The following is a 23,538-nucleotide window of genomic DNA, read 5'->3' as shown; positions in this document are numbered from 1 at the left end:
GTGTACTGATAACTACAGAAGGTGACTTTATTCATAATAGGACAGATGGTCCACAAAGCAGCCTTGGCTTACAAAGGGATGAAAACCCACACACAGTTTGACCTGTCAGTCTTTGTGCAGGAAAAGCCAGTGTCAAGTATAGCAAGGGATGCCTGACTAGAACTGAGGTGCAGCAGCAGAACAAGGGGTGGGGAGGAATTAGCTTGGATGTGCTGGGGAAGAACTGGCAGCCTTATTTGTTTGAAAGATGCTCCATTTTAACTATTCTTGTGCACTTCAACAGGTAACTCCTGTTCCTTGGAATCAGACACTTTTACAGACCATGCTCTGCAGCATTACTCAATCCCCACAACATTTTTCTTACAGTCCCCATCTACTCAGTCTGCTCGATCATTTTGGTGTAGAAATTAGATAAAGTTGCAGCCTTTCAAATTTAGTGGACCAGCTTAATCCCTGGATATTCTGAATTTAAGAAACCAAAAACAGTATTTGCAAACTCAAAAGTAGCTATTGCATCTGAACAGCAATCACGTACAATTAAAAATTCAGGTGTATATTTTAATAAGTATATTATACCTCAAAATATATATCATACTTCACACAAACCTTGAAGAGCCTCTAAGAGAATACATTTTACTTTTTGAACATAACATGTACTCCTCCCTAGAGCCCTGCAAAACTGTTGATATCCAAGGACCACATTTGTGGATAGGGCTCTACTCATTCCTGCAATCACCACTGGATGAAGGAGCACAAGAGAGCTGACATGTACTTCGCTTATTTTAAAGTCAGACAGCCAGTCCTCAGAGAGTCAGGGGCAGCCCATTGTGTGGGCCCATGAATAGCTCTCACTCTGAAAAAAATCTCTGGAATGCTGTACAAAGTAGTACAAAGAAGGGATGTTTTCACAGGAAGATGACTGAATGAGGGGTGAGGGCAGCACATAAAAGGAGAGAAGCCTTCACTTACTATGTTCCTCATCTCATTTAAAGTACACACACCACATCTGGCATCCTCATCCCCCATTAGTGATCAGACAGGTTACAGGGCATCATATCAGGAGACATGCCGTTCACTCTATATTGCACTCCAGTGAAGAATTAGCTAACTCTAGTTTGCCCTTCAAATAAAAACCAGCAGATGGAATTAACTGGGTCTCAATCCCTGGATTATCTGACATACATTCTGTGTGTGGGGGTGGGGTGGGGAGGAAATCGATTCAGAGATTAAAACCCAGCAGGGACTCCATCAATTGCTGAATTTATTTTTTTTTTTTAAAAGGCCAGTAAGAGGCAAAAAGCATATGTGCAGTTTGGGAAGTTGATTTATCATCTTTTGTGCCATTCAGTAAGCCTCCAGACATCTACCTGATTCCAGGCAGGTTCCTTTTGTAATTAATGGGTTAAAATAACGCAGACATTCATGCTGCTGCTCCTTCCATATCTACCAGAACTGGAAGCACACATTCTTAGGGAAAGACTAAGAGCTTTGCTCTGAGTTTCTACTTCACCAATCAGTCCTCACACAGGCTAAGTCTCCCACCATTGCACTACTACCAGTGGAAGCACTAGCCTAGACAAAAGCACAGGTATTTTTACCACTACCATTTATATTTACTTAGGGTCAACTGACATTTTTAAATAACCTCAAGTGAACTGCATCATGGGTAGAGCAATGTATAGAGATTTTGTTTAGGGTGGGTGGAGGGGGAGAATGCTAGTCTTGACAATCTGTTAGGAAAAGGATGGTACCAGGAGGTTTAAAATTCAGATACATTTAAGGAAGTGGAATCTGAATTAGCCTTTTCAACTCCACCTCACCCCATATTAATAGAGGATTGCTGAAGTAAAACATAGTATTGTTTACATGCCTATGTAGCCAATGTAATTGGGACAGATTAGGGAGAGATTTGGGGGGCCCTCAGCATCAGACCCAGAAGACTAAAACCAATGTTAGAGACAAAATGCAAGTCTGTCTGGAAAATGTAGATTCATACCCTCAGAACAGATGGCAACAATGGAAACAAGTTTGTTACTGAGAGCAGGGTGGAAGGGAACATGATTAAGACCACACACACACTCACTCCTGTTCAGTACAGGCTCTCTTACAGATACAATGCAACATCCATTAGCGAGATTTGGCTACCTTGTTTTTAATTCTATATATAGATATAGAGAGAGACTTGCAAAACCAGAGAACAGAGTTAATATTACAAGAGACAAATGCAGGGACATGGACACTTCCAGCCTGTAAAATAGAGTTTGCTTTTCAATCAAAACATTGTTTGCATTTTTCAACCTATTAGAAAGAAAGGAAACCAAATAGAGACTAAGAACAGCTCCCAACTGGAATTCAACAAGATTCACTCCCCACATGAGGAATTCCATCCCTGCCCTGTGAGGAAGGCTGGGTGGGGGAGGGAGTGATGCAGAATAGTATCAAAGCCAGGCAAATGCTTGCCCGCAGAAGCTGCTGGAAAGCAATCTCATCCTCAGCTGCTCTTGCAGATCCAGTTGCTATAAATACCATCTCTGCAGCTGGCGTTTCGGGAAGACAACATGCCAGCAGACTTTGCCTCAAGTGGGAGCTAGTTACTTGAACCATACCATCCTAACTGTTCAGCAATCTTGATTAAATCCTTGTCCAGACCTCCAGTTTGTCCCTTGAACACTTCAGATATACTAATATCTCAGAAGCTAAATACATATTTTATGTACCTACCTACCTTCAAACATCTATAAGACATACAATAATACCATTAGCCAGCTATTAAGGAAATCATTTTTGCCTTTCACTTTTGACTCCATCTCCCGAAAAGATATTGTGGTCTTTAGAATGGATAAAGGCTGAGCTACGAGGAAATAATGGGGTGGACTGATTTCAATCACCAATTTTAATCTTTTAAATCAGCAAGTAGGAAACCTTGATTTAAATAATAAATTTTAATCCAGTTTTGCATTTGTACTTATATTCCTAAAGAAAGGTGACTTCTCATTGGTTGGTAACCATTAAAATGTTGATTTTAAACTAAATACATCCTTTACACTAAATTTGGTACTTTTGCTAACCAGGAGGATACATTATATCTAAACATATTTAACCAACCCATAGATTACCATACATTTATTCAGATTCTTCATTTTTACATTATGTTAGGAAACTATGAACAAATTCATTTACTAGAGATTAATTTTTGACTCATGATTTGTGTCAAGTTGCATTTGGAAATTGGAATTCAATTAGAAATTAACAAAAACGGCATTTAAAAATTATGTTAAAGTGACTTTAAAAGTGCTGGATACACAAGACATCTGCTTTTCTGATTACTTCCCCCTCCCCACCCACAGTCATTATACAGTAACTTAAAATAAAATGAGACTGAATCATCATCTAGCATCAGTCAAAGAGGGACTCCCTCTTTTTACATGGCAATTACTGACTTTTCCTTGTTTTGAGGCCAGCTTGTGCTGCTTTCTTGCTGATGCATTTTCAACAAAGCAGCAGGTGGTGGCTGGTGAGTCATTCCCAGATCTTTGGGACACTTAGCTTTGCTATAATTTTGTCCTATTTTCTGATTCAATATGCTTTCAAAAGTTGAAGACACCTTTGTATCCCAAAACAGGAGAATCAATTCTTCTTCCTCCCCCCGCCCCCCACACCATTCTGATAACATTTCTATAATGCCTTTCATGTGAGCATCACAACACATTTTAGAAACGTTTACACAATTATGAGATATTCAAATATCCATTTTACAGATGGGGAAGGCCAGGAGAGAAATCAGGTGACTTTACCAGGTCTGCCTCTCAGTCCAGTGCCTTTACAGGAAGTCAAGTGATTTGGGAATCCTTAAAAGCTCACCTAAGAATTATTCTTATGCAAAGAATCTCCTCTCACCTTCCAATAAAACAGACAAGAGGGCTTTAAAGAACAAAAAAAATTTTTTAAACAACTAGCAAAGGATTTTGGCTCAGACCATAATCCAAGCTTTTTTAAAAAAATAACTTCCTTTAAAACCCTATTCTATGCCTCTTTCCCTGACACGGACCATGTAGTTGCATGCCATTGAAATGTGACAGCACAAAACAGAAATGAAAATAGTGTATCATAACCACAAAAGTTCCTTGTTTGCCCCACTGTAAAGTACAGAAGCAAGATAGGACATCAGTTCCTCAGCCAGCCAGTGAAATCTCTCTGGATTTCGCTACGCCTCATTTTTACACAGATCAGATCAGAGTTATTTGCTAAAAAAAAGTTAAGACAAACAAGCATTAAACCTTAAAACAAGCTTTTGAGGTAGAAGTATTACATACATTTTGTAGATAACTATCCACTTGGTTAAGTGTCTTGCCCAAGGTCATAAAGCAACACATCTGCAGCATTGGGAACAAAACAAGGACTCCAGAATCTCAGTCTATGTTCTAACCACAGAGAATGCTTGAGCACTTTAAAGTTACACAGAAGAATGAAGTTGGCATATCAGAGTTCAAATGACTCCTAGTATTATTCACAACGATCTAAATATAACCTTCACATCTCAAGCAGGGAGATGAGTTCCTAGGTACAGCTACAATGTGCCACATCTTGAGCTATTCACTTGCCAAACTGGTCAATGGTTCAAGGAAATGCTATCCTAAGGCGTTGCCAGGTTTCAAATACAGAAGTGCTCTGAAGTTTTCTGATCACCATATTTAAAAGTTCATTACACCAAAGCCCACCAAAAAAGTACAAACATTAAAAAATAACCAAGTTGAGAGTCAGATTGCCCAAAGGAAAAAACAAAAAGGAAAAATGTCTTGACCGCCAACATTTCCTGGCAGGCATGTCATGCATTTCATGTCAGACTGATGGGATACTGCCAACGTTACTGCTGACATCCACAAATTGTACATTTCAGAAGAGAGCAGTCATCAAGGATGGTATTAGTTTATAAAAGTGGACACTTCCACCTATTCTATTCTCTCCTGGCTGCCAAAACCACACAATTCTTTTAAGAGAAAAAGCGGAAATGTTGATTGCAAAGCTTGGGCTCATGGGATTATTGGGACAGACAGGTTACAATCAAGGCCTGATCTACACTAGGAAATTAGGTCATCATAACTACGTCACTCACGGGCATGAAAAAGCCACACCCCTGAATGTTGGAGTTAGAACAACCCAATGTCTAGTGCACACAGCACTAGGTTGGTGGGAGAATTCCGTCAATCTAGTACTCCCTCTCAATGGAGCAGATTACCTACACCAATGGGAGAGGCTCTCCCATCAGTATAAGTAGTGTCTTCACTGAAACAGTACAGTGGTACCGCTGCAGCTTTAAGTGTAGATAAGCCCTAAGTCTTCTGTTTCCTCTTTCTGCACCTCACAACACTAGAGAGAGGACAAGCAGCAGTTATGTAAACTCCCTTACGTCCCTCCTACCCAAGTGATCTTGATCCTAATGTAGATAAAAGCCAGTATCTGCCAAGCAGCACTGGTCTGACCACAAATTCAGACCCAACTATTTCAATTAGACCAACACTTTAATAAAACTGTACAAAGTAGCTTGTATGAGCCTAAATTTATTTGACTCTGGCATCAGGTCACTCATATCCAACCTCAGGTTTTATAATGCTATTGGAGAGGAAGAAGGCTATCCGATTTTTAGGTTTAGTTGGTTGGGTTTTTTGGGCTTTTTTTTTTTAAACCCACTAAATATACTGTTGTTTTCTCTATTTAAAAAAAATAGACCTGCATTCAGATCACTGTCACAATAAGGGACAAGAATCTAACTGCAACATCTACAGAGCTACTAGTCAAATATTTTTATTTGCAACTTAGTTACTATGGTGGAGGATACTATTTTGCACAACTGTAAAATGTTCCAAACCAACAGTGGGCAGAATTTAAAAGACATCTCAGTCAATTTATCTAGTGTAGATATTGGGAGAATTATTGATCAGGTTCCTTTATTCTACCAATTTTTCAATGAATACCAAGCCCAACTCCTCAGCCCCACACTCCAAATAGCAGCTACTTTAAACTACAGTCAATGCCACAAGTCATATCCCTGGGGGTACATGCTTTAGTTCGCCTCATGCCGACTCACAGTACCCATTGCCTACCCCAAAGCAGCACTCAGGTGCAGCTGTTGCTTAGCAAACTCAAAAAATGAAAATCCACTAACTCCATTATGTTTCATGAAGCATTTCTGAAGCCCAAGATGCCCGTTAGGCAACCTAGTTGCAATCTGTTCAGGGCAGCAGCTGTGACGATAGTTCCTGACAGATGGAGCTGCTCCACTGCTTCAGCAGGGGTCAGAATCCCCAGTTTCATAAGATGATCCCATAACCTCAAATACTCCACAGAAGGACCTTTCACAATTACTCAAGATGGCAAAGCCTGAACTGGCAAAATCCCCATGCAGGGCTTTGAGTCCTATTCTGAGGATCCAGTACCTGTATTCAACAAGAAGCTCACTGGATTATTCAGAGAGCAGTCTACCTCTGTGAATGGGAACACTTACACTGCATCAAACCAAACCAGAGTGTATGATAAACTCACTTCATTCTGTCACTGGCACTCAAGTGCTAGAGTCTGTATGGGACACTAAATCAAGTTTCTATAGGCCAGACACATCAGAATGAAATCACCTACAGAAAGAAAATTAAACAGATAAGCTTCCTCTGATTCTTCTGACTTTGTCAGTGTGGTTTAAACCACTTTACCTACTAAGAGGAAAAGTAAGCCATATGGAAAGGGTCTTAATGTCTTAAAAAGCTACTGTGTAAAATACAAATTAAGATGTTAGGAAAAGAAGTTGAGTCATCTTGCAGCGACTTCTACCATAAATGTGCAATATTTAACACCGAAAGCAAAGGCCAGTTAGCAAAGGGCCCTTTGTCACTTACATTTCCAAATGCCATATACTTGGACCAACATACATCTGTGCCTAATATTTTCTGGCCACTACATGATATATGACAATCAGCATCTAAACAGTAAATGAGGATCAGTTTGGACACAGGTTGACTGCTAATTCAGGTTTCGGGATGAGATTTTTACTATCACAGCCAAGGTAATAGAATGGAAACAGCTAACTGCAGAAAGGAGAGCTAACACTGCAGCTGCATACCTGCCTTTAAAAAAAATTTAAGTTTATTCAGCTTAGCTGCAAGCCTTATTTGTGCCTAGCAGGACAGGCTACTCAGTTTCTTTAGCCAAGACTTCAGTTCTGTGATAATGCAATCCCCCAGAATAGAGAAACTGGGATTCTGAAACTTCAGCACCCAGCCCAGCTTTGATGCATGTGCATTGGTAACCAGAGAATGGCTGCAGCATGACAAAGGGCCAATACACAAGTTGGCAGCCTAATGTGTGATCTTTGTAGCAGAGAACCCCAATCTCACTTCATATTGGCTATATGAAGGGCATGAGAATGAGAGAGATTTAGGTTCAGCCTTAGGCACCTGCATAGTAAAATGCAATGAATCAGAAATACTTATTAGGTTATCCAGTCCATTCCCCAGGAGCCACTGCTGGATTTTGGCCTACAGGATTCTCTTGCGTTTTGTCCAGTCTAGTACCACTATTTCCCTTGGAAGATAATTCTGGTTTAAGATGTTCCCCTCTACTCCCTACCTTTCACCTTGAGATTCAATTTAAATTCCCTTTAATTTCATTCCATTACTCTTATCTGAACACAGACAACCTCTGTGCTACTCAACTCCAGCTACAGCTAACCATTCAAACTTCCTACTCTTCCATGCACAAACTCCATGACAAAGAGTGAGCAGTGTATCACCTTGCCAGTTCCCAATGAATGCAGTTCAGCTCAGCTACACCTAATGCTCTACTGAAATGTACTCACTGCTGACAATGGATGTCAAACTCAATAGGCATCTCTGCACCAGAGCTGAAAACAGTTACCTGCTAGTGTAGATGGAATAAATCATTAATGTCAAAAGTTAGCAATGGGTCAGTTTCTTAGTGTAGACAGGGTTTTGTAGTCTGGTTATGGCTTCGCTCCTATGCAACTTTTGATATAGCCTCTGAATAAACTGGGCTAGTAGTCACTCAAAAAGTTTAGTAAGTCATATCTAACAATTGCTTTCCTCTACATATAGTCTATTTAAGGTAGAAACTGGTTTCTTATTTCACCAATAGGCACTTCCAAAGAGCTGCTGTGTGATACCTTGGAATTTGGTTGGAGGGGAGGGCTTACTGAAATCACATGACAGTGTGCCATACAGCATGCTACCAATACAGCAGAAATGTTTACACTACAGTTACTTCAGGTTCCTGGTAAACTTGTTACACCAAAATGTTTTAAAATGGTAGAGATTTAAAGAGCACATGGGAGAATGACAAAGGGAGGGAATGACAGAACAAGGAGTAATGGTCTCAAGTTGCAGTGGGGGAGGTTTAGGTTGGACATTAGGAAAAACTTTCACTAGGAGGGTGATGAAGCACTGGAATGGGTTCCCTAGGGAGGTGTTGGAATCTCCTTCCTTAGAGGTTTTTAAGGTCAGGCTTGACAAAGCCCTGGCTGGGATGATTTAGTTGGGGATTGGTCCTGCTTTGAGCAGGGAGTTGGACTAGATGACCTCCTGAGGTCCCTTCCAACTCTGATATTCTAGGATTCTATGAAAATATAGAAAATGCAAGCAGAAGGCTAACTGAAGATGATGCCCCATATGCAGAAAACACTATCTCAATACAAATGATCACCTGGCTGAATGTTACAGAACAGCCAAGCTTTCATGACCACAGTCCAACTCTGTGAAAGAAAAAAAAAAAAAAAAAAAAAAAGAAAAACGCAGAATGAACCCAAGGGGTTAAGCCTTGAAGCCTGAAGCAGAGATTTGAGGAATGCGACCATTTCAAGGGGGTGGTCTAGCTATGCAAGCAGTAGTCAACTCTTAAGTGTTGCATGTTGTCAGTTTCTTTCTAATCTAGTTGAATAATCAGGTGTACTCTGCAGGTCTACCTAACTGTATCCAGCCAATAATAAAATAATAATAATAATAATAATAATAAATCCAAGGAGTTGTAAAAAGCTGCTGTATAACAGCCAGGAAAGCTGCAAAAATCAATGACTGTTTAGTTTTTGTTGAATTTTTTAATCCCAGAAAACCATCTTTGTTTTTTTTAAATGAAACTGATACTAAATGACAACAAATGTGACTAAAACTCTTTAAAAAAAAATTGCTGCTATTCCAGCCAGCAGCTGATTTGGGAGTGGAGTTTTGTGGTTCTTTCACTTCCAGTTATCTGACTAACATTCCCTTCAAATTGGTTTAAGAAAAGTGATGTGTTGGAGTATTAATATTTACAAGCTGAATAACTATAAATTTAATAGCAATAAATTGCATTCTTTGCTAGCTGAATGGATATTTAAATGGGGTCTTCTCTCCTCCAGCTTTAGCCACTGCTCAAACCTTGCATGTTCTTTTGTTATGCAGAAACCTGGCCTTATGTCTCTCTGAAGTGTCTGGACAGAGAGATTACCCAATCATTTCCACTGAAGTAGAGCAACACAGAGCTTCTTAAGTACATAAGAGTTGAGCTTGCAAATCCAATAAACCAAGAAAGAAAATCTCAACATATTTACATTTGACAGATCTCTACAACCACTATAAAAATAATGACTATTACATGTAGCACACGCCTTTCTTCCCATGCATTAGATGCAGGGGTCATTTCACACACACATCACTAAAATGTAGCAATTTCTGGAGTAGAATGCAGCAGGCTTCAAATCAACTTTCCATACTAAGATGGTTTTTGCAAATATTTCAGAAGTCTTCAAAAGTCATTACTGCCCTGTGTCATAAAAATTAGGCTAATTATGAGTATTGTTTGCTCACAAAAGGGATTCACAATAGGAAGTAATTATTGGTACACAAAACCAGTAACCCATTTACATTTCCACCTCTACAATCCTATAGTGGTCAGGTGGGATTTCGAAAAACACTTAAGTGACTTAGGAACAGAAGTCCCATTGACTTCCAGTAGGTCTTGTACTCCTAAATTGCTAAGGTGACTTTCAAAAATCCCATTTTTCATTTTCATTCTTCACCTATAAATACCAAATCTTCATCAGACCCTAGGAAGAAATTAGAACGTCCTTGGCTGGGATGAGCCTGGAACTCAGTGAATTAAAGTAACAGCCAAGCGCTTAAAAAAATAATAATAAAAAAAATTAAAAAACCAACAATACACAAAATAACTACTTTGGCCCTCACCTGAACCCTCCTGCTTTTTTACATTAAGTGCCTAAACAGTAATGTTTTGTAACTTCTCAGTTCTCCAAGCCTATGAACATCTCCAACAATTTCTCTGTTCTCCTCTTCCATTTCCAAAGACCTTATGGCAGTAACATTCAGCTGCATACCATCTGCAATCAACTATGATCTCAACAAGCAGCTCAGGCTTGCTGCCAATATACCAATCCCTTAATGCAGTGAGCACATGACTTGAGCTGGACTGCAGGATTTCAGTCTTTCTATAACATATTTCAGTTCTGAAAAGATGATTCATTCACACAATTCCTTAAATACACAGTATTATATTTGTGTTAACTTATTCCTGCAGTCCCTGTGCATCACCAGCGCCAAACAAAATTCACACTATAGGCTAGCATATTAAGAGAGAAAAAACTTAATGCACAGCTACAAAAAATGCATTTACTAAATATGTTCACAGAACGGATTTGAAAATTCCCATGGTACTTTCTAGCTACCCTTTTCAGATACAAAATAAACTCCATCTTGGCTACTCATGATAATTAAAATCCCTCAGCACTTTCTGCAAGAGTAAGTATATCATCCTCAGCATCTTGCAGCTTTAGGTGGATATATGGTATTCTTTATTTGTCTGTACCTATCGCATAGTTTTGCTATGTCCTGTTAAGCAATTGCCATGGAATAGCTCTTTCACTGGTTGGTGAAGTGATTTCTATAAATACACATAACATCTGTAGGTATTATATGAATATGAGTTATTCACCATTATAATTATAAAAAAAATGGTTAATATCAGATTTCCAATGGTTTAAACATACTGCTCTAACACTGACCCTAGAACACAACTTACTAGACAAGGTCTCAGGTCCAAAGCACTTACTGGCAATCAAGTTGCCTCTAGAAAAGTTTATTTAAGGTGCTCAGAAGTTTCTAGAAAGCAAAACAGAAACTAGCCAGTTTACTCATTTAAAAAACCAAACAAAACAAAAACCAAACATTCCTCAGCCCCCAATTATTAGAAGTTCTTTAATTAAACATCCTGGGTTCAAGTCCCTAGTATGAAACAAGCTATTTCAGCATTTTTAAATATATGTTTGAAGGGACCAGTCAGTAGGACTACCAGTATTTTTATTATTTAAACCTGTAAGCCCTAACCACGGTTGATTGGGGATCTATTAAGCGAATCACTGTACAAAACACACAGGACAATAAAACAATGCAAACACTTTGGGGGAAGGAAATCTTAATTAACACCACAAAAGAGGCACAGAGGTAAAGTGACTTGCCCAGAGTCACAGCAGGTCAGTGGCTGAACTGGGAATAGAACCCAAGTCTGATTCCCAGTTAGTGCCCTATCCAGTGAAGCATGCTTCCGCTACAGTTTCATATTTCTGTGTCACTTGTACTATGAATGCGTATCAAAAGCCTTATAAAATTTAAGATTCAGTTACCTCTACAATTAGAGGGCAGTATTTTTTTAAAGGTCTGTTACTTGTGTTTTTAGCAACTTTATAGAAACATTTTACAAATCTAGTTTGGTTTTCACTATTTATGCTATTTACTTAAATTCACTCAGCCTGAACAGTGAAACTGAACTGAAACAAACAAGAGAACCCATTTTTTGTTTTAAATGTATTAGCACAATGTAGTTGCATTTCCAACACCGAATCAAGAACAGGATAAATACCAAATACTTTCATTGACATTTTAAAATAATTTGTGAACGTATTTGCTCATACTGTATTTTGTGAAGACTTACTGTATGAATTAATTTTGGGGTCTGAACTACTAGCATCCCGTTTCTAAAAAATTTTTTGGATACTTTTGAAATGATATTTTCAAGCAGGCATTCAAGCTATTACATCTAAAACTTGACTTTTCATAGTTGGAATTTTTTCCTATTTCCAGTGCTTTTGTTTGCCTCTTACACCAAGATCACTGACTTGTCACTTGGAGTGGGCCAGTCTTGCTGACAACTCCTTCACACCACCCTGCATGACTCAAATTCATATTAAGAGAAACATACGACAAGCCACACGTTCTTTAGAACTCAATCAAGAGAGACCACCACCACATCCACGTTTTCCCAAACCACTACTTCAAAATGTATTATAACATTCAAATAGAAGTGTGATATTTGAGGGTGGGAGTGGGGAGGTTACTAAAATAGTTATACTAATACAACTCCTAGTGTGGATCTAAGTTCCCTCTAAGCTACGCAGCTGCCTATTAAGCCCCATGCAGGGGCTCAGGGCTGCGGCCCGGGGAGAGGGGATCCTCCCCACCCGCCCCAGCGAGGACCTGCCATGTCCGGGGGAGGGGGCCCCTCCCCACCGGCCTATGGGGGCAGGGACTGACTGCCATGCCAGGAGGGGGAGGTGAGAACTCTGGGCTCCAGCAGCAGGGGTGGGGCTTTGGGCAGAAGGAGTGGTCCAGGCCAGGGGCTAGCCTCCCCGAGCCTGGGGTTCACCCGCTGCCCATGAGGTTACACTTAATCTCACTGGGATTCTCTCTCTAGGTAGCAACACCAACAACACTGCTGGGCACTGACTAGCAGAAAGTTTAACAGCCATAGAAGCCAGCCTATAAATCCTGCAGTTACAAAGGCACTATAGCAAAGAACAACCCTGGTTGCCATTACAACATTTAAAAGATGTTTCAAGGAATTTGGGGTAGAGTTTTTCTTAATTTTCACTTGCCTAAAAAGCAGATAATGAAGATGGGGATTGATTATCACTGGTATCTTTGCTACTTGCTACTCTGCATTTCTATAGGATCATCAAGTGAAAGGAGAAAAGTGCTTTAACGTGGCTGTCTAGTCATGGCACCAGCCTCCACGAGGGGAATGGCTCCCAGCGCTGGTGCACTGTCTACACTGGCACTTTACAGCACTGAAACTTGCAGCGCTCGGGATTTGTTTTTTCACACCCCTGAGCGAGAAAGTTGCAGCACTGTAAAGTGCCAGTGTAGACAAGCCCTTAGACAGGCTCCCTATCTGCACCATTTAAGGAGATGTTTAAAAATCAAGCTTGACCACCATTTAAATTGTACAGCCTATCACTGGCTTGCCCAACTAGCATAGGTAGGGTGGGACCATGTGAGAAATACAGGAGAACCTCAGAGTTACGAACTGACCAGTCAACACCACCTCATTTGAAACTGGAAGAACGCAATTTGGCAGCAGCAGAGACAAAAAAGCAAATACAGTACAGTACTGTGTTAAATGTAAACTACTAAAAAAATAAAAGGAAAATTTTAAAAAGAGATTTGACAAGGAAACTGTTCCTTGCTTGCTTAATTTAAATTAAGATGGTTAAAAACAGCATTATTCTTCTGCATAATAAAATTTCAAAGCTGCGTTAAGTCAATGTTCAGTTGTAAACTTTTGAAAGAACCACCATAACATTTTGTTCAGAGTTACAAACAATTCAGAGTTATGAACAACCTGCATTCCTGAAGTGTTTGTTGCGGAGGTTCTACTACTGTATGTTCAAAAAATCAGATACCAGGAGAGATTCTTACCTAAACTACAGGACTTGTATGGAATTCTTTCCCTAGAGAGAAGTTGTGTTGGGTAATAGTTTTTATTGGACCAACTTCTGCTGGTGAGAGAGAAAAGCTTTCAAGCTTACATAGAGCTCTTCTTTGGACACTAGCCAGAGAGAAATGCGAGTTTAAATTAAGCTTATGCCCTTTTCTGAATTCATTTTTTAAGACAGTACAAGCCAAGCCTAACTATTACAATTATTTTATGTCAGTGTAAGCAGCCTTGGACAGGTTAAGTGACTTGCACAAAGTCAAAATGAGTCAGTGACAGCCAGGAATAGAACCCAGAAGTCCTAAATCTGTGTCCGCAGATCTAATGTCTAGGCCAGGGGTAGGCAACCAATGGCACGCGTGCCGCCTTCGGCACGCAAGCTGATTTTCAGTGGCACTCACACTGCCTGGGTCCTGGCCACCAGTCCGGGGGGGCTCTGCATTTTAATTTAATTTTAAATGAAGCTTCTTAAACATTTTAAAAACCTTATTTACTTTACATACAACAATAGTTAGTTATATATTATAGACTTATAGAAAGAGACCTTCTAAAAACTTTAAAATGTATTAGTGGCACGCGAAACCTTAAATTAGAGTGAATAAATGAAGACTCGGCACATCACTTCTGAAAGGTTGCCGACCCCTGGTCTAAGCCATCTGCACACAAGAGGAAAACCCTAACTTCAAATTGGATACAGTCAGACCAAAGCCTCCTATAGACTCTTCAGCGAGTAACAGGTTTCAGAATGGTAGCTGTGTTAGTCTGTATCAGCAAAAGGAACGAGGAGTACTTGTGGCACCTTAGAGACTAAATAAATTGGTTAGTCTCTAAGGTGCCACAAGTACTCCTCATTCTTTTCAGTGAGTAAGCGCAGCAGGACGTGTCATTCCTCCATCCCATTTCTTTTCCCCACATTTTATTATCTTGAAAACCTGTTATTTTCATTTAAGAAAACTCACGTTTCTCCCCCCCCCCCCAGATTCCTGACATATTTTCCTTCTACTGTGAAGATTGGGTGGGAGGGGGAGGAAAGAGAGAGAGAATTAGCTCTCAGATTCAAACAGCAAGGACTCCAGAGCCATTGCAATTTAAGACTCCTATCCCACAGTCTTTAAATGGCCTTGGTGATTTAAACCTGATCATCTCAGCCAACTTGTATCTATGCCATGAGACCCAGGGCAAATCTACACTACAATGCTACTTTGGCGCAGCTGTGGCACGTCTGGTGAAGATGTGCTATGCCGACGGGAGACCGCTCTCCTGTCGGCATAATTACTCCACCTCAGTAAGAAGCGGAAGCTATGTCAGTGGGAGAGCATCTCCTGCCGACATAGCGCTGGTGTGAACAGTGTGAAACTTGTGTTGCTTGGGGGGGTGTGTGGGGGGGGGGGGAGAGATGGATTTTTCATACCCCTGAGCAATGTAAGTTATATCAACTTAGGCTATAGTGTAGACCTGCCCCTAGAAACAGAAGGCTTCAAGATTATACCATTCTCAGAGGGGGAAAAACACAGCAGAAAGCTACGAAGGAACTGCTAGCTATGTTAGAAAAAGTGGGGGATTTCTTCCAGTTTTTCTTTTAACTTTGACTCAGTTTATTGGAGCCTTCTATTAATGACATTGTATTACCATGCCCAGGCATTCAGCAAGTGGACCTAGTGCCAGTACCACGTCACATAAACTGGCAGACAGTCTGCCAGAAATATGCCAGGCACCCTTGTCACTGGACCATAAGCAAGACATTTCCACACAGATCTAGGGTATGTCTACACTACCCGCTGGATCGGCGGGCAGCGATCGATCCAGCGAGGATTGATTTATCGCGTCTAGACTAGACGTGATAAATCAATCCCTGAGCGCTCTCCCGCGAATCCTGTACTCCAGCGCCGCGAGAGGTGCAAGCAGAGTTAAAGGGGGAGCAGCAGCAGTCGACTCACCACGGTGAAGACACCATGGTAAGTCGATCTAAGTACGTCGACTTCAGCTACGTTAATCACGTAGCTGAAGTTGTGTAACTTAGATCGATCCCCCCCAGTGTAGACCAGGGCTTAGGCTCTCTCATACATGGCCCATCTCTTTTAGTGATGTCACAACCATTATCATAAGAATAGACTGATGTCACAAACAGATTTAACACTTCAGTGCAGGATCAGTCTGAAGGAGAAGCTCAGCTCAAAAGGAGGGAGAACCACAGTTACTGAATATTAATTACTGGTTACCTAAACACAAGCAAATAGCACCAAAGTAAATGGTGTATGTTTATTTCTGTTGTTACCCAATAATATAATGTTGGACTGTCTGCCCCAAGGAACACAAAGGCAGGGAAGCAGCCAGTATTCAGAGAAAGTTGGCTGAAAATTAAAAGCTACATAAAAAAGAGTGGGTTTATGTTTTTGTTTTAGTTTACGTTTTGTGAACAGCTCCCCCTTTCTCTCCCAACTACCTGTCCCTCCAACTCTGGGCCTCCTCAGTCAGCCCACCATGAAGGAGAACCCCAAGGGGAAGATGGTCCCGGAGGCTAAAACTATCCCAACTCCAAGTAACACCTCATTTGATTAACTGACTCAAAACAGTACTCTGTTAAAGAACACTAGGGAACCTATAGTGTGCACAAGGAGAGCCTACATGAACCAATTTATGTCAAACATTAGGGCACTTTAGAAATCACACCCCCATAGCACAAATTACTCAACCGTGTGGACAAGCCTTAACACTCACTTCAACATCATATTCCTCCCCCAGAGCCCTCAGTTCACCACCAGCTAACATTACCTGCCGCAAAAATCAAGATACCCAGGATTCAGCCTTCTCTAGTCAAATACAAAAACAATGAAGTTACCCATAAGAGGCTTGCAAGAGGAAGAAGCTTCCCTAAAAGGGTAATTCCAGATGCTGTAATGTGCACAGTGGTCAGTTAATTTTGATCAAAGCAGAGGACAAAGGAGTGGAACTGGGAGAGGTAGATTCTATTAGGGGTCAGAATGAACTTACTGGTTGAGTTGCCTTGCATCTGGATGATGCATTTCGATTCTTTGCTGGTCTCTCTGGAATTGAAGGGCCTGACCCGGACAGCCACCTTCACAGAAGCTCCCGACATTTTGATGTCTTATAGTGTTGAGTCCAGAAATCCGATGCAAAGGTTTTTTTTTTTTCTCCTTTTTATGATCTCTTGGAGTTTTCTAAAAAGAAAGTGAGATTCAGTTACTTTAAAAATACAATCTAAACAGATTACATTAATGGATGGGGAAGGGAAGCCTAACACATCACAAGTTTTTATGTCTATTCAGAGAATCCAGAGCTAGAGATATCCCCATCATGCTCCTAGTCAATGCCTATGTCACCCAATGCAGACTGCTCTTGAAGTGAGCAAATAAGTGTTTTCACTCCTTGCCTCCCTTCCCAGAAAGAGTGGAGACTAGCATTACTCGCATCTCTTGCTCTGCCCATAGCATCAGAGAAAAGGACCCCCGGTCTTTGTGCCGTTGACTCATTTCACTGGCACACAGAAGCTTGGAGAACACTGCAAACACCTAAGGATTTCCTCAGTTCAAAATAAATAAAAATCTTAGGTTACTGCTTGCACATCTAGTGACCTTCAAGGACACTACTCTACAGAGAAACAAAGAGAGACTGTTGCCTTTCAAAGAGATTTCCGCCTAAAATTTCTACCTCATCAGATGTCAACCAATATACTCATCTGCTCAAATCACAATAAAAATACTTATGGCTCAAGTCCCGTCACATCCAAATGATTGAGCACTTTTAGAGCACAAAACAATGCACTGCATCCAGTTCTAAACCAGGAGGCAAGTCCACTCCAGACAACTGCAGGCCAGTACACTCTGGAACCTTCGACATCTCTCCTCAAGTACTATTTCATTAAACAAGTAAACGTATATTAAACAGATATCTGCCAAGGCTGAGTCTGTGCTGGATATAGCTCTATAAGTGTGGATATATGGGTCACAACACCCAGAAATTGATCCCACAGTTAACTAAACTCTGACTCTCCAATGAAAGAGCATTTTTATTCCAGGTTTGGACCAGGAAGGAAAAAAGTACAAAAGTAATTCACCAGCTGATTTAAAAAAAAAAAAAAAGTCTTAGGCATAGCCTAATTCATTCTATGATATTTTTACATGGCACAGACAGATTTAATTAAAATTGCATTACTTCACCACACTAATGGCAGAGGATGACATTGCATCACAATGATGGAAAGGTTGTCTCATCCCAGAAAACAGGACAAGTTATTTAACAAGGATGTTCCTCCGCTCAACAGTTTATCAAGGCAGCTAACCAGGTGATTGTTACAATTTTAGTTGTCTACTGTAATCAATGACATGCAACTGGGTAACAATGTAACTAATAAGGTGACAGAACGTGACAAGTCACAGATATGCACAGGGTTGATACCTCCTTCTCAATTGCTGCTAAGAAGCAGAATTTAAAGCAAGTCTCAGGAAAAGCTCTTCCACAGAGTAAAGGCTAATTCAACCAGAGCAACTCTGAATGACCTATGATGATCTGCAGAGTGATGCAGATTCTGTATTTCACATACAGCAGATTACCCTAACCAGATGGTTATTCACTGTAGTCCAACACTACAGAACATTCCCTGCATGGCAGGTAGCAACAAACATAGGACTTTGTCACCATTCCTCATCTGAATATCAGATGACTTTTTTTTTTTAAATATAACCCCCCCCCCCCCCCACACACACACACACACACACCTTTACCTCCTTAAGTGATATGATCCCGGTAGATACCAGTACACTCTAAGGAAAACATTATGTTAAACTAATGTTCAAGTGAACCTGCATATTGCTGCTGAAGATAGCAACCTGCCTGAATAGAAGCAATTCACTGAATTGGTCATGAAATCCAATTTAGGGAAAGATTCAGCACTCCCTATATTAAGTTGTTTGTAGCAGGTTAATCGAGGAGAAAGGTGATTATACGGAATATTCATATGGTACGTTCGCACACAACAAAACTAGAACTGGATTTCACAGAGCAGACAGAAAGCCTTTTGCTGGGAATGTACTATCCGAAATCTTACGAGGCACTTTGCTGAGTGGTTCTTGTCTTTCTATTCTCCCACCCAGCCTGATAAAGAACTTGAAAATTTTTTGACATTTTGTTAAGCAGCTAACTACAAGTCCTAGCAAATCCAGGGTAACATAGAATCATAGAATATCTGGGTTGGAAGAGACCTCAGGAGATCATCTAGTCCAACCCCCTGCTCAAAGCAGGGCCAATCCCCAGACAGATTTTTGCCCCAGATCCTTAAGTAGCCCCCTCAAGGATTGAACTCACAACCCTGGGTTTAGCAAGCCAATGCTCAAACCACTGAGCTAAGTAAGCAAGGCCATCAGCTAAGAGAATTTTTTAGAAGGTACATTTCCTAAACTAGTGAAAGGATCAAATATTTTTTTCTTCAAAAGTACCTTCTTGGATTTTAGTTTTTGTATAGAATTAGTATTTACTGAAGATTGAGGGATAGAGGACCCATTTAGTGTTGATTTAGATGTAAGGCCACCTAGCATTTTTAAGCCGCTATGTTATTTGAAGCAGTCAAATAACTGTCCCTTCTTCTCCGATCCCTGGAACTTCAGAGCCCTGCATTAGACTGCATTTTAGTAGACAGTTTGCAGCTATGTGTAAAATTTTAGTAGAAAGTACCCTTTGCAAATTATTGCCTATTGAGATGCAGCTGGTTAAAGCATAAATAAATCAGGCATTTGGGGCTCCCCCCAACCATGTTACAGCTTCACTTTCTTCAGTGTTAATTATCGAGTCACATTCTGTGAAACAGGAACTAAGAGCAAACGGACTGACGGCTTTTCCAGTATCAGAAGAGTTACATGTCCTACTATTAAGATGTAAAAAGTACTTTTGTATCCTCTACTTAAATGCTATTTTGTAACTTTCTACAGCATAAGAGATCTCCCTGCAGCAGGCATAGGGATGAGTGAGGCACCATTTCGTCACCTCACTCCAGTGATAGAAGCACACCTGTGTGAGAAGAGGCTGTATTGCATTAACAGGAATCTTGATTTACAGAGACCAATGGATTCTTCACTTACATCGGGTTTAAATGGGGGAAGTGACAATTATAAAAAACACCAGCCCTCTCTCCCCAATAAAAATGGTAAGTAAGATCAAAAGACTGCAAAATGTGCAAGCTTTAACTTTATGAAGAGTGGGATGTGCAGTTCCAGAAGTGAGGACAATGCTACCACTCACAATACTATTCTTTTAGAACCTTCCCTGGTATAGAATCTGGCTGCCAGACTGGCCTGCTTTCCTCCCTTTGTGACATATTTACAAGCATCACAACAGCAGAATGGTGCAATGGAAGTTCTAGAAGCCCTCGCTTGTACTGCAGGGCAAGTGTTTTACTTCATTTGAACTTTTCCACTCTATTAATTCTTTAGAACATAAGATGATTTGGGTCATGTTTCTTCTCTCCCACCCCTGAGTACATAATTCTATCAAAACCTCAAGAAGACAGTTCAAACATTTACCTAAAAATCTTAGTCATCTGCTGGCCCTTTTGCAGCAAAAAATTATCAAGGACAAAATGCTTTCTGGTTTCTCTTTAGTAATGATGTTGCTTATTGGTGGATCAGAATTTTTTTAAATAAGAAAGTTTCCTGCTGGAGTGTCTAACAAGAGAAATCAATTCCCTTCCTCCAAAACCCAGGTTAATCACTATTAAATGAGCTTTGCATGCTCCAAGCCTAACATACGAAATACATTTAAAATGAAGTATTTCTTACTCTGTTCTTTTCAATAACTCCCCCCATGAGAATGAGCTCCCTCTATACTGCCAGCAGCAATGCTGGAGACAACAAAATTCATGAAAAATGGAAGCAGCTGGAGATCTCAGAACAGTTCATCATCCCACAGGAAAAAATTTGAAGAAGAGGTATGGGGAGTGAGGCCAGATCAGCATACAACCATCCACAACTGGAATACAAAAAGCCAGGTACTGCTCCCTGGTGTACTTTTGCAATGCTCTCTCCAACAGCATCAGAGGAGTTTAATCACAGCTTTCCAGGGACACCAAAGGGCCTCAAAACAATACTGGGTTTTTCATTCTTATTACTACTCAAGCCATATTTTCAGATACCACATTTAACTAATGTTATAAACAGATGCACCTTATTTGTGTTAAAAGGCTCTACACACTGACAGGATGCCTGTCATATGCAGGACATCATGACTCAACTATAGGCTGAAGTATACCCTGTTCTAATGGCAGAAATCAAGAAAGTGAAGTTCACACACAACTGGGTCACTAAAATAACAAAACAGTCCATAAGACATATCAATGAGCTGTTTTTTATTATAAAATTGCCCGCATGTTTTCAGACTCTTTTCCTACAGTTGTGATTACACTGCACCTCATTTTACCTCAATCTCAGCTCTGCTACTTTTCACAGCTAAAAAACAAATTAAAGTTGTTTGCTTAGGGTTACAAGTGGATTCCATACACACTCTCTACTGTCTCGCTGAACAAGGTTGCTTTCCAATACATTGATACAGCCTGTAGCCTAAGACTCCATTAGCTTCAAATTTTGCTGAAATTAGAGCCAATGGTTTGTACTTATACAGCAATTTTAATCAGACCTCAAAACACTTAAGATGGGTTCATGCCTTTCCAACATACTGAATCATAGCGAGGTTAAGTTACTTACCCATGGCATCACAAAGCAGCCAGCGGTGAATTAGAAATAAGCCCCAAATAACCTAGCTCCTGATACTCTTACCACTACAGAACACAGCCTCCCTACGGAGTTGTCACAAGAGATGCACCTTGCAAGAAAATAGCAGCTGGAGTTCATAGACTTTGATAGGTGTTTACGCCAATAAGATTCATAAGCTCAGATTTTGTTCCTTATACGCCATAGAAAGTTACCAATAGATTAATCCCAGAATGAATCATTTTCCTAATGACTTGGAAAGAGTTTGTTAATTGTCTATTCTTAGGCATTTTTTCTGCATGGGTTCAAACTGGGACAAAAGTGAAGAAAAAGACTGAATACTTCCATAATAAAATAAGAATACGGCTATACTGGGTCAGACCCATCGACCATCTAGCCCAGAATCCAGTCTTGCAATAGTAGCCAGGTGCTTTAGAGGGAATGAACAGAACAAAGCAATTTCTGAGTGATCCATCTTACCCTGTCATCCAGTCCCAGTTTATGGCAGTCAGAGGCTGAGGGACACCCAAAGCATAGGCTTGCATCCCTGACCATCTTGGCTAATAGCAATTGATGAACCTATCCTCCACAAACTTCTCTGCTTCTTTTTTTAACCCAGTTATACTTTTGGCCTCCACAACATCCCCTGGTAACTATTTCCACAGGTTGACTGTGCGTTGAGTGAAGTTTCCATGCAGTTTGCAGGTGTGTTTCAATCTTGTGACTCTTCCTTTTAGTTTCTGCTTAACTAGCTTCTAATTTTTGAGTAGTTCCCCTTTTTGGAGTTAAATGCTACTGAGATGGGTTTCTTTGGTATTTGTCCTGTAACGAGGATGTTAAATTTAATTACATTATGTTCACTATTACTAAGCATTTCAGTCATATTCACCTCTTGGACCAGATCCTGTGAGCCACTTAGAACTAATTCAACAATTGCCTCTCCCCTAAATCATGAATTGCACTGTCATAGCTTTTATTATGTCTTTAACATGAACCATCACCTGGTTCTCAATCTTAAATGTGAACAACACCTGAGCATTTAACTAGGTATTTGTCAGGACAGAAATAAACCCCATTGCTGCCTCCTCTCTATCAGATTCGTATTTACATATTTCAAACTACTACTAATTCCACCCCCAACCCCCAGCATTTAAATATCTAAATTTGTTATTAAGCAAATTTCAGAATAATTTACCTTTTACCATTTTTCACGTTATGCAAGGTGACAAATACAATACACTGATCGGTGTCCTCTGGGGTTCTAATGCACTATTACTAGTACTATGTTTGGATTAAAAACATGAGAGCATTTACATTTTTTTCTTTTTTGCTAAAGCTTAAAGACTCAAAAATTTCTATATATATTTTGGGGTTTTGTACAACCACTTAAAAATACAAGACCTAGTCTTGAGGCCTATAACTAGTTGAGCGTTTCCCTTTAAACAAAGTTTTCAAAAAAGAGCATCTGTTTTAAATAAATGGAAACTAAGGGCAGAATGGAACTTGAGGACATTGATATTAGGGACTTGGGTGAATAAATAGTGACAAGCGGAAAAACAGTTACACGCCATAAAACCATGTTGATAGTCTTATAGCCAGTCCTCCATCTTCAAGTAGCAAATGGAGTTTAGGATCACTATACAGGATAGATATTTGAGAAATGACAAACTATAGTATCACCTCTGATTAACCCAACTGGTGATTACACCACAACTGAAAACAAATTCTGAGTTCTACATCTCTTAGGATTTGCCTAGCACAGAGTGCTACCTTTTAAATTAAAAACAGGCTCCTAGGTAACTGTAACCTAATCACTGCGCCATCATTAAAAAGATAACAGGGGCAAGCAAAGAGATTAGCCTGTGGAAAGTTAGCCAGAGCAGCTGTTCAAAGCAGTAAGACTCCATGAACAAGAGGACCATAAGGACTCCAATTTTGGGTACTCCACCAACGATCAGACAGAAATAACAGCCTGAGACATCAACTGGATTGCTGCAGTGCAGGCTGCCAAATTACTTAGATTTTTTTTCCAATTTAAATGAAAGTGCTGAAGCCAGACAAA

At 40.2% G+C, this 23,538-nt stretch overlaps 1 protein-coding gene across 7 annotated transcripts in view; it reads right to left on the bottom strand.

The window, feature by feature from the left end:
• The window catches only part of KIF1B (kinesin family member 1B), a 130,254-nt gene extending 113,318 nt beyond the window's left edge, over positions 1-16,936 (bottom strand). For all 7 annotated transcript variants that reach the window (XM_029913548.1, XM_029913550.1, XM_029913547.1 and 4 more), the window contains exon 1: positions 16,753-16,936. In XM_029913548.1, the coding sequence (XP_029769408.1) occupies positions 16,753-16,858 (106 nt within the window). In that variant the 5' untranslated portion in view covers positions 16,859-16,936. The remainder of the gene's footprint in view (positions 1-16,752) is intronic.
• Between the last annotated feature and the right edge of the window lie 6,602 nt (positions 16,937-23,538).

The sequence above is a fragment of the Terrapene carolina genome, unplaced genomic scaffold (assembly GCF_002925995.2).
Source record: "Terrapene carolina triunguis isolate 2854851 unplaced genomic scaffold, T_m_triunguis-2.0 Scaffold714, whole genome shotgun sequence".
Lineage (NCBI taxonomy): Eukaryota > Metazoa > Chordata > Testudines > Emydidae > Terrapene > Terrapene triunguis.
Note: the sequence above shows the minus strand (reverse complement) of the source record. Positions and strands in the feature narration are given on the sequence as shown.